This window comes from Galeopterus variegatus, unplaced genomic scaffold (genome assembly GCF_000696425.1).
Source record: "Galeopterus variegatus unplaced genomic scaffold, G_variegatus-3.0.2 Scaffold5947, whole genome shotgun sequence".
Taxonomy (NCBI): Eukaryota; Metazoa; Chordata; class Mammalia; order Dermoptera; family Cynocephalidae; genus Galeopterus; species Galeopterus variegatus.
Window position 1 is genome coordinate 67,739 of NW_007732058.1, and position 12,617 is coordinate 80,355.

General features: G+C 57.4%; 1 protein-coding gene across 1 annotated transcript; it reads right to left on the bottom strand.

Annotated features, from left to right (window-relative positions):
* Positions 1-6,366: 6,366 nt before the first annotated feature.
* Positions 6,367-9,022, bottom strand: WBSCR28 (Williams-Beuren syndrome chromosome region 28). The gene is made up of 4 exons (XM_008590258.1): positions 8,951-9,022; positions 7,148-7,419; positions 6,809-6,965; positions 6,367-6,663 (listed from the first exon to the last, which is right to left on the bottom strand). The coding sequence occupies exons 1-4, from the start codon at positions 9,020-9,022 to the stop codon at positions 6,367-6,369; spliced, it is 798 nt and encodes a 265-aa protein (XP_008588480.1).
* Between the last annotated feature and the right edge of the window lie 3,595 nt (positions 9,023-12,617).

A 12,617-nucleotide genomic window follows, 5' to 3' on the forward strand; every position in this document is an offset into this window, starting at 1 on the left:
CTCGGAATGGCCAGTATCTGGCCCCCAGTGAATCATTCAATAAACACGAGCCCTTGCTGTTTCTGTATTTGTGTCTCCGTCCTGCGTGTCTGTTGACTCAAATTTTCCGTGGGTAAGGAGGTACAGAAGGAGGCATGCAGCTCTGTGGTTTAAACTGCCTGCTGCTCCAGGGCCCCCAGGCAGGAGGCTACAGCCATAAAGGATTCCTTTCAGTGGGGGCCAGTGATGCTCCGATAAAGCTTGACCACACGATGCAGAGTCATCAGACCCTGCGCACACAACACAGCCCAGGCCTCGAGGCTGGGCCAGCACCAGAGTCGAGGCCGTCTGGGCAGGCAGGCACAGGCCCTAGCCCCAGGCTTTGGCAACGGTTCTCCAAGTGCCCAGCACCCTTCTCCCCTGCTTCCCTCCTTGCTCCCACCTGCCCCCACTCTGCACACCAGAAATCTGGCCTCTACCCCACGGCTCTTCATACCTCCTATCATAGGAGGCTCAATCTGCAAATACGGCATCACAGAATTCTAGAATCTTGGAATTACAGGGCTTTAGCGTAGAGCCAGGAGGTGGTCTAACACAGCCCTGGGCTCTTTGCAAGAATAACCTCTGTCATATTCCTGACAGAGAGCAGCCCTTCCAGCTTGGATCCCTCTGTGATGGAGAGCTCGCTACCACAATGGCAGTGGCTTAAGACTCCAACATGCTTTCGCTCGTTAGAGTCACATGTCCTTAGTGAGGTTGGAAGAGCCTATAACCCCATTGAAGAGGAACCAGTTCAGCTACCTTCCCGTGTGTGTGTGCCCAAGCAGTCCCTTGCCTCCGAGGTGATCTTTTCCTGCATGCCAGTCCTGGTTCTCTCAGGGGACCTGCCTTCCCAGGCTCTCTTCTCTGAGTCTGGGGCTTCTGGGGAGACATCCAGCCCCCATCTTGCCCAACACGGGTGTTGATAGGAAAGCAGGGAGGAGAAGGAAGGGCTCCTGGGAAGTGACAGCAGGCTGGTCATGTAAGGTAGGCTCCATGACAGGGACCCAGAGCAGTCCCCCCATAGTCAGTGGATTCCATGCAGTGCCCAAGGCATCCCAGGAGGGGGTGGACAGGCACCCCAGGGGGTCTCAGAGGCTCTTTCAAGCAACGCCAAGAGGCTGCTGAGTGAGTTGGTGCAGAGTGGCAGCTGTCACCACAGAAGACGTGTCCAGATTATGTCAAAACTAAGCTATTCCAAGGCAGTCCCCCGGAGAAGTCCTGTGAGCTGTGCCATCCAGAAGGGAAGGGTGAGCCCTCCACACACAGAACCCCTACCTCAGGACAGGGAACCCCTGACTGCAGACCCCACCGGGCATGGGGCCTTCCAGATGTGCAGCCAGCATTCTGCCGCCTCAGAGACGACGGGGTGGAGCTGCAGCCAGGGGCCCAGATGGGCTGCGTTAACCTGGGAACAGGCTCTTTGGGCCCAGATGCACTGTGTTTAGCAGGCTAGCCAGCTTTGGCCTCCAGATGCGGGCCTGGGGTGGGGGTGGAACACAGCTCCAGATGTGCGCCATGTGAGCAGGAGTGCCTGCAGGGCCCAGCTAGAGCACCCAGGCCCAGAGACTGGGCCAGGGGACCTCCCCATTCATACCCACCCCAGGGCCCCCAATCTCAGCCCACCAACCCCTGGGCCAAGAGGGGTTCAAGGTTCAGAAAAACTCAGACTCAGAAGTTGGCAAACCAAAGGGACCCTTATCAGAGGATCAGGGACATACCCAGGGTTACACAAGCCAGGGACAGGCAGGACCCCAATGGGAGTAGAGGGTCTGGAGTCCCTCAAACCACAGGCAGCTTCAGGGTGGGGACTTCGGGGCTCTCCCCACCCCCACACAGACACACACGACTAAGTGACCTGGACGGCCCCGCCGAGCAGTGGGAAACACCGCTTCGCCCTTCAAGGTAGGGTCAGGGGACACAGTCCTGCCCAGAGGATCTCAGAGGATGTAGTCTGGACCCAAGGGCCCCATCCCACAACCTCCTCTGGCTCCACCAAGCTAGGTGGAGTCCAATCCTGGGCACCCAGCGGCCAAGCCGAGGTGGTCACAGAGGGCAAGGAGGAGAAAGAGGGAGAGGCACCCCACCCCTGAGCGGGGGCTTGACATGGCATCTGGAGAAGGCTCGGCCCCCTCCCACCAGCCACAGGGCCGCCCACATAGAGGACCGAGGTCTCCCAGCAGCCCCCTCCTCAGTATCAGGAGCTGCCCAAGGTCAGCTGCTCCCTCCCCCCCCCAAGAGGTACAGCTGAGAGGTCAAGGGTGAGGGCAAAGGTCAGGACCATGGGAAAGCACCCCACCCACCCCCATCCTCTAAGCTCCACATCTGCACAGTGGCCCCAGCTGTGGACTCTGAGACAAGAGGGCCGGTGGCTGCAGCAGGCAGAAGTCAGAGGTCAAGCCTGCCACAGGGCAGCTGCCAGGAGGCCCAGTGAAGTCTCTGAGTGGGAAGCAGCCCCTGGACCCCACCGTGGGGCGGGGTGAACAGGCATAGCTACCCCTGGGCTCCTTCTGACCCTGTCCTGGCGAAGCAGCCTGGGAGAGTGCGGCAGGCCACACAGTCTGGCCCGGGTAGGGAGCTGAGCTGAGGCGAGAAACACTAATAGGTTATGTCAGGCGAGTGCTCTGGGGAAGGGGCCTCGCCTCTCAGCTCTGGCAGCCCCACCTGGGGCTGGAGCCCAAGAGCTGGGCCTGGAAGAGGCGCTGGCTTGCTCCTGAGAGCGGCCTGAGGGCTGTGAGGGGGAAGGCAGGACAGGGATGAGCCCCCACCCGCTGTGGGGCCTGGGGCAGCGTGGGGGGGCGGTAGTAAACAGAGAATCCTCTCATGGTGGGGAGGGGGAGCTTCTTTTGTGGATGAAGCTGCCCAAGCTTGCATGTGGCTAGGCTTGGTGGGGAGCGTCCTCAGGAGGCCCTCTCACTTCCTCCTCTGCCCGGATCCCTATCCCAGGGCAGCAGGATCCCAGCTCCAAATCAGGGGATCTCTTACTGTCCCCCCCCCCGACTCCCACTGCTCTGCCTGCGCTCTGCCAGGCACTCTCTCATCCTACAATCTGCACCCCAACAACCCCTAACCCCATTGCCTTTACTGGGCTCAGATGTGGTCAGGAGCTAGGGGACAAGGAGAGGCCTGACAATAAGGAGGGAGGGAGGCTCAGTGCAAGCCGGGCAGGGTGGAAGGGGGGTGCTGAAGGGCCAGACACTCAGGCCTGGGCCTATGGGGGAACTGAGGAGGGGGCCCCTCACCATCATGGCAGGGCAGCCAGGGCCCTGTATGTCTTGGCCGAGTGGGACCCCTGGGCCGCCAGGTATGTAACAATTCCAGCCATTTCCTGCCCTATTAATGAGAAAGGGGCTGATATAAATACACGCTCAGCATAAATAAATACAGGCCAGGCCCAGGACTGCATAGCAGACAGATTGCGTGGAGCTCTGGCCCGCCCTCCAGCCAGCTCCCCCCACCCTTGCCACAGCCCCCCCACCACCCCTCACTTGTTTTCCTCCCGCAGGCCTGAGACAGATGGACTGACTGCCCTCACCCAGGGCCTCAGAACCAGGTCCCTACAGCCCCCGGGAAGGTGGCAGGTCTAGGAGAGGGAGCAAGGGAGCTGGGGTCCTGAGAGCCTCCCGCACCAGCCCCAGTGGGTACTGTACTGGCACGGACAGGCAACATCCCTGGGAGGGCCAGGGTGCCACGAGGGCACCTGCTCACAGGTGAGAAAACTGAGGCTCACAGGGTTGAGTAACTTGCTGAAGGTCACACAGCCGAAAAGTCGTGGACACAGGATGCAAACCCAAGGCTCTCTGGCCCCAAGGCCTCTCTGCTCTGCCCACTGTTGTGCGGCGCAGCTAAGGGCAGACTCTGGCCTTTCTCTCTTCCTCCCAAGCGCTGGCCTCAGCGGGGTAACAGGGTCCTTAGAAGACCCAGGGGACTTAATTTCAAGTCCCAAAAGCACCAGCAGCAACACCCCAGGGACGGGGCATTCGGGGAGGCAGATCTCCGCTAGAGCAAGGGCCCTGGTGGCAGAGCTGCGTGTACGGGAGGCCTGGCTCCTCTCCAGGCTACCGCCCACCTGCAGCATTCAGGAGCAAGGCCTGGGCATTGAGGTCGTCCAAATGCCAGCACTCTCACTAGGGATCATCCCGCCCACCCCACATCACAAGATCAGGAAACTGAGGCCCAGAGCAGGAAGAGCTGCATCCAAGGTCACACAGGGAGGCAGGGGCAAAGCCGTTGAATCCAAGCATGTGTCCCCCAGCCCAGGCCTTCTCCTTGGGGCTTGGGCTCAGGTTGAGAAGGGCCATCTCCTCCCACAGGGCTCCTCTTGCTCAGGGTGGTCCCAGTTCCCCAGCCTGGGCGCTTCCAGAACAGACAGACTCCAGGTGTAGGCCTGTATCCTAGGACCCAATCTGGGGCCCTGCCCAGGGCAAAATCAGCAACAATGGCTAAGAACCCCAGGTCCAGAGAGACCAGGAACCTGACAAAGCTTCTACAGCAAGGGTCAGATCTAGGGCCAGAACCCAGAACACTCCTGTCTTCCAGGACTAGTTCAAATGCCCCCTTGTTCAGGAAGCCTTCTCAGCTTCCTAAGGAACAGCTCCCAGTCTGTTCCCAGCCCTTGGGCAACAATGCAAGCGAGATTGTACTCTGTCTTCAAGCCACTGCATTCTTCTCTTACCAGTGGGTGCTGCAAGCAGACACTTGGCTGAAAGCACTGCCATACTGGCCGTTCATCCTGCAGAGCCCCGGCATGGAAAATGGACACTAGGCCTTTGCAAAGTTGCATTCCCATCACCACAGCTGCCAACAACTTGGGAACCACCTGGCTGAGGGGGCCACGTAAGAAGAGGGCACTCTCAGGGCAGCAGGATCCAAGCCCCAGCTGGTCTGCCAGCTCCACCCACCGTCCAGGTCTAAGGCCCAAGCTAGGCCCTCCCTCTGGCAGGCAGGGTCAGTGACCTCTTTATCCTTCAGCCCTTGCCCCAGCCTGGAGCCCCTCCCAGCCCAGTCCGCTCTGCCAAGACTCACTGCAGCCATGTGAGGTCTTAGCCCCAGACCCCCAGGAATGTGGCAGGAAGGTCAGAGAGGGGCTCCCAGGGCAGGGACTTCCCAACCTGTGCCCCTCAGTCCCCTCCCCGAGGTTTCCACCTCTCATGCTGCATCTGTGGGAATAGCAGGAACCAGAGGTGAGCTGAACAGCCTCCATGCAGCTGTTAGAAAGGACAGGACATTCAGATCCCCATACCGGCCCACCAAAAACCAAAAAAAGAAAAAAAAAAATAGGACAGGACAATCCACACAGATTGACTTGGACATAGGTGGGTGGCATTTGTTACATGCAAAAAACAAAAACAAACAAACAAAAAAACTGCCCTGGGAACCAGAATGAACAGGGGGAAAGCAGGGAGGAGCTCTCTGGAACCTTCCCCACACTCAGACCCCCCTCTGGCTTGGGAGTGGGTGAAGGGTGACAGTTAACTCTCAGGAGGCCACTCCTTCCCCTTCTCTGTAGGACAACTCCCCAAGGACAGTGTCAGGGGGATCTGACCCACTGCCACCTGAGCTGGCAAAGCCACCTCAGCCATCCCTGCAGCAGGACCCTGTGTCCTTACTCACAGGTAAGGGGGAGGGCTGAGAGGTTGGATGTTTCCCTTCTTCCCAGGGAGATGGATGGTCCTTCAACAGATGGGCGGGTGGGGGGATGGAGGGATGGATGGGTGGATGGATTTGTGGGAATGGATAAGAGGCTAGGTGTGTGAATACATGGACAGGCTAGTTGCAGACTCCAGTCACTATTCTCAAAGGAATTTTTTAAATCTCTAAAATACGAGGCCCTGGCACCCCCCAGAGGTCAGAGTCTCTAACTGCCCATCTCGCCTAAAACCCTGAGAAACGATAGTCCTAACAACCAGGGGCATAGACCTAGAGAAAGTCAGAGGTTCTGGGACAAAAAGCCTAGAGACCCATGCTGGGTCCACCCTTGACTGACTCTGTGACCTTGGGAAAGCTCTGGGGTTCAATTTCTCATCTGCAAAATGGTGCTAATCAAACCTGATGCCTGTGTTGCTAGGAGATTTAAACCAAATTCTGTGTAAAGTGTTTGAGAAGGTTGATATCTGGCACGTGAAAGGTGCTCACAGGATGTGATTTCCTTCCCAGAGGCAGCAGCCCTGGGCACACGTGCACAGGCACACACACACATACATACACAAGCACACATGTGCACACGCATGCACACACACGTGCTTGCACACATGCATGCACACACAGAACATCCCTCCAGCCCATTAGGGAAGAGGGACAGTGAGACCCTACACCAGGGCAGAACAGGAAAGACAGATGGGGACACATTTATTCTGCAGGGGTTCCATGTTCTGGCAGGCCTGGCCCAGCCTCAGGGGTCAAGGGCTCAGGGATTTGGGACTCCAACAAGGGCCCTGAGGACTGCTGGGGTTCAGCCTCCTGGGCCTGGGCCAGCTGGGCCGTGTGCTCAAAGGCAGCCTGCAGCAGGTGGGAGGCAAGGCAGGTGGTCCAGGTGACGAGATAGGCCAGGTGACAGGAGGCGAGCACGGCCATGCTCTCTACCCACCAGTACAGACGCTTCAGCAGCACCAGGAACTCCAGCACCATGCAGTTCTCCAGGAGGGCCTGGATTGGGCAAGTGGAAAGGCAGGTGGCCCCAGGAGCTCACAGGATGGCACTGCCTGGCTGCAGGCCTCCCAGCTTGGCCCTGGCCATGCCCCATGCCCCAGGCCTGCCCTCAACAGCCCTGCCTACACCCTGGCCCACCCACCTTGCTGGACAGCCAGCCCAGGCTGCAATGGTGGGCCTTCTGGCACAGCCTCCAGGTCAGTAGCAGCAGCACCAAAGCCAACAGCATCAGGCTGTGCAGACACGACAGAAGCAGGTCCTTCCAGGGTGCCACACACAGGCCCAGCCATTCCCAGGCACTTCGCCGTGGCAGGGCCAGGCCCAAGCCCCGGGCACAGTCCAGCACACCCACCCACATCAGCCTGGGTCCCCGCAACACCAGCCACACACCAAAGCCAACAGCATCAGGCTGTGCAGACACGACAGAAGCAGGTCCTTCCAGGGTGCCACACACAGGCCCAGCCATTCCCAGGCACTTCGCCGTGGCAGGGCCAGGCCCAAGCCCCGGGCACAGTCCAGCACACCCACCCACATCAGCCTGGGTCCCCGCAACACCAGACACACAGGGACCCGCATCAGGGCCAACCCCGCCCATAGAGCCTGGCCCAGGGGGCAGGCTGAGATGCCTGGGACTGGGGGAGCCTGCCTGTTGCAGGAGCCCCTGGCCTCCTGGGCCAGCCCAGACACCCAGTGGTTGAAGAGGATGATCTTGAGGAGCAGAAAATTGTAGAGGTGGACTCGGTTCTGGAGCACCTGCAGGAGGAGGAGAGATAATCATCACCCATCATCACCACCTGGGGGCAGGAACCCAATGTTTGCTCTAGAGGTGGGCTGCTGGGCCACCATGGGCCAGATCCTCCCCGTCTTGAGGCCACAGTTTCCCACACACAAGGGTGATCGTGTTCACTTTTAAGGACTCCTTTCTCAGGAGAGAGCTTTAGAAGGTATTTCATGTGATATTTGGTTTCCTTTACATTGGATTTAAATGATTATTTACAATACTCTAGACTGAAGGAGGATGCAGTATTATTATTTTTATATAAGAAGTGATCTCCCCCTTAATTCTGCAGGATTTGAACCTAGGTCAGCTGTCTTGTAAATTGCCTCCTGGCATCATGAGGGCAGCTGAGGACAAAGGGCAGTGTCTTGGGGATAGAGAGATATGAGAGACATGGAGGGAGGTGGCAAAATTAATGACAGACCTACTGAGAGGGACGTAGGAGAGGGAGGGACCCAGGAAGACTTCTAAATTTCTGATCAGGGTGACAGATTGGACAACGGTGTCTCCCATGTACTGAGATAAAGCACGCCGGTGTGGGGTTGGGCAGGGGAAAGAGGCTGTAAAGGAGAAAGCTTTACCTGAATCCTGGAATTGAAAGGCCTTCATTGTAGGCCCAAAGCCCCCAGCCCTTGAGTGGCACCAGTCTACCAATCTGGACCACCTGTCCCCCCGCCCCATGTCCACAGGACCAGTAGAGCTTGGGTCCTGGAGCCTCTAAGGGACCAAGGTGGGAGGCAGCCATCTGAGGGTGTCTCGTGCCCCATTCATGGGCTGGAGTTCAGGGGGTGGAGCTCTGCTGGGAAAGGCAGAAGAGCAAGGGGCCTGGGGAGGAGAGGACTTAGATGGAGGTGGGAAACAGGAGCCAACCTCCAGATCATGACACTAAGACCAAGGAGGAGGGAAACCTATTGTGTTCCATGTGATCCTACAAGATCAGTTTTATAGAAGAGGAAACAGAGGCTCAGAGAGGTGAAGCAATTTGCCCAAAGTCACACAGCTAAAGAGTAGAACAGTTGAGTTTCAAATCCGGTTGTGTTTGTCTGTCTCCACTACACCATGTTGCCTCCCCTTTCCATGCCACAGTAGCAGGCCCAGGGGGCCCCCTTCTGATAACCCAGCCCACTGAGGGGTTGTGATTTTAGGCATTTGCTTATTTAAAAAAGAAGAATGGGAGCTATCCAGCTAGCTCGGTAGGTTAGAGCGTAGTGTTAATAACACCAAGGCCAAAGGGTTGGATCCCCGTACTGGCCAGCCACCAAAACAAAAAAACAAAAAACAAATGGGGGGCAATGCTTAAACCACAAGAGTGACCCACTATAGAGAAAATTCCAGCACTATGGTTTTGGGGTGGAGCTTCTGGGGGCTGACAGATTATTCCTGGAGGCAGAAAGTCACCTAGTTTCACCGGGCGGAACAGGTAGAGCTTGGTCCAGCAGCTCTGAGGTGGCTATGAAGGACTGGGTGTGTGGCCCCTGTCCCACTGCCCCCACAGCCCCCACTCACCAGCACTGAGAGCCTCGCCACCTGCAGAAGAACCCCCAAGAGACTGGATCTGGCCGGAGGGACAGCCTCCATGTCTGGCCTCCTCCACTCCTCCAGCTGGGAGAAGCAGAGTGACCTCACAGATGCCACAGGGTGAGGGCCAAGTTACCGTGGGGACCCCGTTGCCACAAGAGACCCCCCTTTACCTGGCTCCTGCCCCTTCACTGCTCTCTCTGAGACTCAGTCCAAGTCCAGCCACATCATGGTCGGGGGGGTTTCTGGCCCCTTGGAGCAAGTTTCCTTTGGGTTGGAATCCCCTGAAGGAGACTGTAGGACAAGAATTCAAGGGTAGTCCATTTATTTGGTAGGAGGTCCTCACAAGCATCCACAGGAGAGAGAGAGAGGCAGGGCAGAAGGAACACTGGGGGTGTTTGTGAGCAGGCTTGACTTCAGGCAGCTGGGGTTCAGTCTGGCTTGGGGAGCCCTGGGAAATGGCACAGAACACACCTGGAGTTACCCTACCAAGGAGCATGAAAACTGAGGTATGCATCTTCCATGTCCTGTCCATTTCCTGTTGGACATTAGCTCCCCCCAACCTCCAACCTGCCCAGCGCAAGCGCTGGAGAAAGCCCTCAAGCACATGATTGGGGGCTTGCAGCAGGCTCAGTGTGTTGGGAAACTGAGGCTGAGAGTAGGTGGGGGCTACATCTTCCCCCACCCTTGCAAATCCCAAAGCATGGGAAATACAAACTTTAACCCCGGGCCACAAGGGACACGATGCGTGGAGGCAGACAGAAGCCTCTGCTGCCCAAACCTGAAGGCTCCCACCTAAGCATCACTCCCATTCATTCTTCTTATATTTTGCTGAAGTCTGGTCCCCAGCCACAAAGCAAAGAGATGACGTCGTGTCCTTCATTCTCTGAGATCTTAGTGACACCTCAGTGGGTCTGGGAATAGATTCGGGAGGGCAGAAGAGAAATTGTGCCACTGGGTGCCCTGGAGAGGGGCAGGGACTGAGGCAAAGGGGAAAAACCGCTGCATTACTGCTCCTTCCCACTCCCTAGGGCCACAAAGAGGCAAGCAGGAGTCCACAGGCTGCCTGGAGCATCTGAGAAGTGGCCAGAGCTGTTGATTAGGGTGGAAGGCTTGGAACTTAGGATAATTGAGAACACTGGTAACAGTGTTTCTGATGCCATGAAAAAAAGAGACTGTGGGCTTGTTTTGGGGCAGTGAGGATGGGAGAGGGACCCCCAAAAGAGGAGTGTAATTGAGAACACTGGTAACAGTGTTTCTGATGCCATGAAAAGAAGAGACTGTGGGCTTGTTTTGGGGCAGTGAGGATGGGAGAGGGACCCCCAAAAGAGGAGTGATTAGAGGAAGGGGAGAATGCCCTGGGGAAGGGGGTTGGAAAGACCTAGGAGGCTGCAGGACCAGGCTTCCATGCCTTTTAATTTTTTTAAAAAAGCACTCCTTCTGGTGGACAGGGTGCTGTGAGTGCAGGGCTCTGTGAAAAGAGGGCCCCTCTGTGCAGATTGGAAGGGTGGGTGTCACCCCCACCATTGCACATAGCATAATTTCAGGCCCCACTCAACCCCTCGGCCTGGCACCCTTGTGCAGTATACACCTGTCCAACTGTACATGACAGCCTGCCTTGAGGAGTCCCTGGGATGCCAATACTGACCTTTTCCCAGGGCCGTCCTGCTCACCCACTGGCAAGAGCTGTAGTCTGGAGGGTGGAGCATGCAAAGTCCCTTACTCCATCCTCAGCCCTCACTCCTCCCTCCCCACTCTGTTTCTGCAACACTTTGGCATTGAGGGGCCACTGGGGCTTCAGAAAGGCCTCCTTGAACAGAAGGTGGGTGGTAAGGTCAGCAGGGTCCGCATGTGTCATGGAATATTCTTCTAAATGACAGGAGCCATTTAAGAGCCAAAGCAGCAGGGCTACTGGAGGTAGCTGTGGGCTTTAGCACCGTCTTTCTGGCTGCTCAAGGAGGCTAGCTGGGGGCAGAGGAGGAGACTGGGGGAGGGAGCCAGAAAGGAATCCAGAAAAATAAATCTTCCAGGCATGAGATGATGGGAGGTGCACCAGGGTTGTGGCCCTGGTAGTGGAGAGAAGAGGACAGATGCCAGAAATCTGTAGAAGACAGAACTGACAGAATTGGAGGACGTCAACAAGTTAGCCGGCCAGAGTCCCGTGGATGCTGGGAGAAGGCACAAGTCTCCTGGGTCAGAGATGAAGGACAATTTATTACTCACAGCAATCGTAGTGACTACAATATGAGCACTTTGTATTCATTCCTTGAGTCCCAAACCCCCCAGGGTGGCGTGAAGAGGGCCAGATGACACCTGGCAGTACACCCAGTGGGTAGGTGACAGGAGAGGGATGCTGAGCTGAGGAGCCCGAATATTTTATAATGGTCAGCAAGCAGACCTGTCCTCTGCCCCAGAGGGAGTCACTTGGTGTTCCAAGGTTGTTTGACATACAGACATCCTTCAAAAGAAAGTCCAGGACAAAGGACAATCACAAACGCTTCACTCCCGAGGCATGCAGAATTGTGTCCCAACAGAGGAACGAATAGGAAAAGAGGAAAAGTGAGGCAGAGGGCAGGGGTCCCCGTCACAAGGCTTGGGTGAAGGGTAGATGGGGGTGCTGCCCACCGAGATGGGGCAGGGGAGAGGAGGAGCAGGTCTTGGGGGAGAGATTGCTGGGAGTCAGACGGTGGTGGCTGAAACTTGCATCTGGTTTCTCCCCTCTATCTGTCCTCTTTGGCTTGCCCCCCCACGTGCAGCCAGCATCACCGTTCCCAGAATCCCACTGTCACTAAGGCTGAGTTGTGACTGAACTGCATGTAGCCAAGGCAGGAGCTGGGGGTTGAAGAGGCCTCATTCTGCCCCACTGCCCCTAAAGGTGGCCCCACTAGGATGCCAGGCCCAGGTCTCACTCTCAGCTCTGGTCACCTGCCCTCCCTCCCAAAACACACCCACACTAGAGCCCTCATCTTGGTCTCCAAGCTCAATTTCAGCAAGGCCCCTCTGTGGCTCTATGGCTGCCCAGACCACAGGAACCACAAAGCCTGGACATGGAGTGACAGAGGTCAGGGGCTTCCCCTGGAGTGTGAAACCAACTCTGGACCTCCCCCTAGGCCAGCTTGGAAGAGTAGTCCCAACCACGTAGTCCCACGAGCCAGAAACCCATGTCACCCTGTCACCTTCCTTTCTCGCCTTCCTGCCAAGCCACCTCTGAAGGCAAGGACCAGGAATCTTGCTCACTACCGTGTCCATGCCTGGAACAGTGCTGCATAGAAGGCGCTCTATATGTATGTGCTGAATTAAGGAACGCATGAATAATGGCCCTATCTGCCACGTTGAACACGGGTGGGGGGGGGGGCAGCAGGAGCTACAGGAGGGGCCCCCAATTGAGATCCTTCAGCGGGGAGCCCTCCACCCACCCCTTCTCTTTCCTACTCCGCACTAGGTTCAAGGCCACCGGCGCACTGTTAACGCCTTGCAGGGTAACAGGGCGGGCCGGGTGCGAGAGCCCAGTTATCAGTGGCCGCTGCCTTGCACAACGCCAGGGGACGCCATTCCCGGGTCCCTGCCCCGCTCGGTGGAGGCTCAGTCCCCAGCCGTGTCCGACTTCCCGCCGCCGCTCCCGGGGCTCTCGGGCGCGCTCCCCGGCGGGTGCGGG

Bases quoted from the DNA above. Each gene is read 5' to 3' on its own strand.
- WBSCR28 (XM_008590258.1), bottom strand. From the start codon at position 9,022: ATGGAGGCTGTCCCTCCGGCCAGATCCAGTCTCTTGGGGGTTCTTCTG. The intron at 7,420-8,950 runs GTGAGTGGGGGC...CTCCTCCTGCAG, and splicing joins TGGCGAGGCTCTCAGTGCTG to GTGCTCCAGAACCGAGTCCA. The intron at 6,966-7,147 runs GCGAAGTGCCTG...GCCACGGCGAAG, and splicing joins TTGGGCCTGGCCCTGCCACG to TGCCTGGGAATGGCTGGGCC.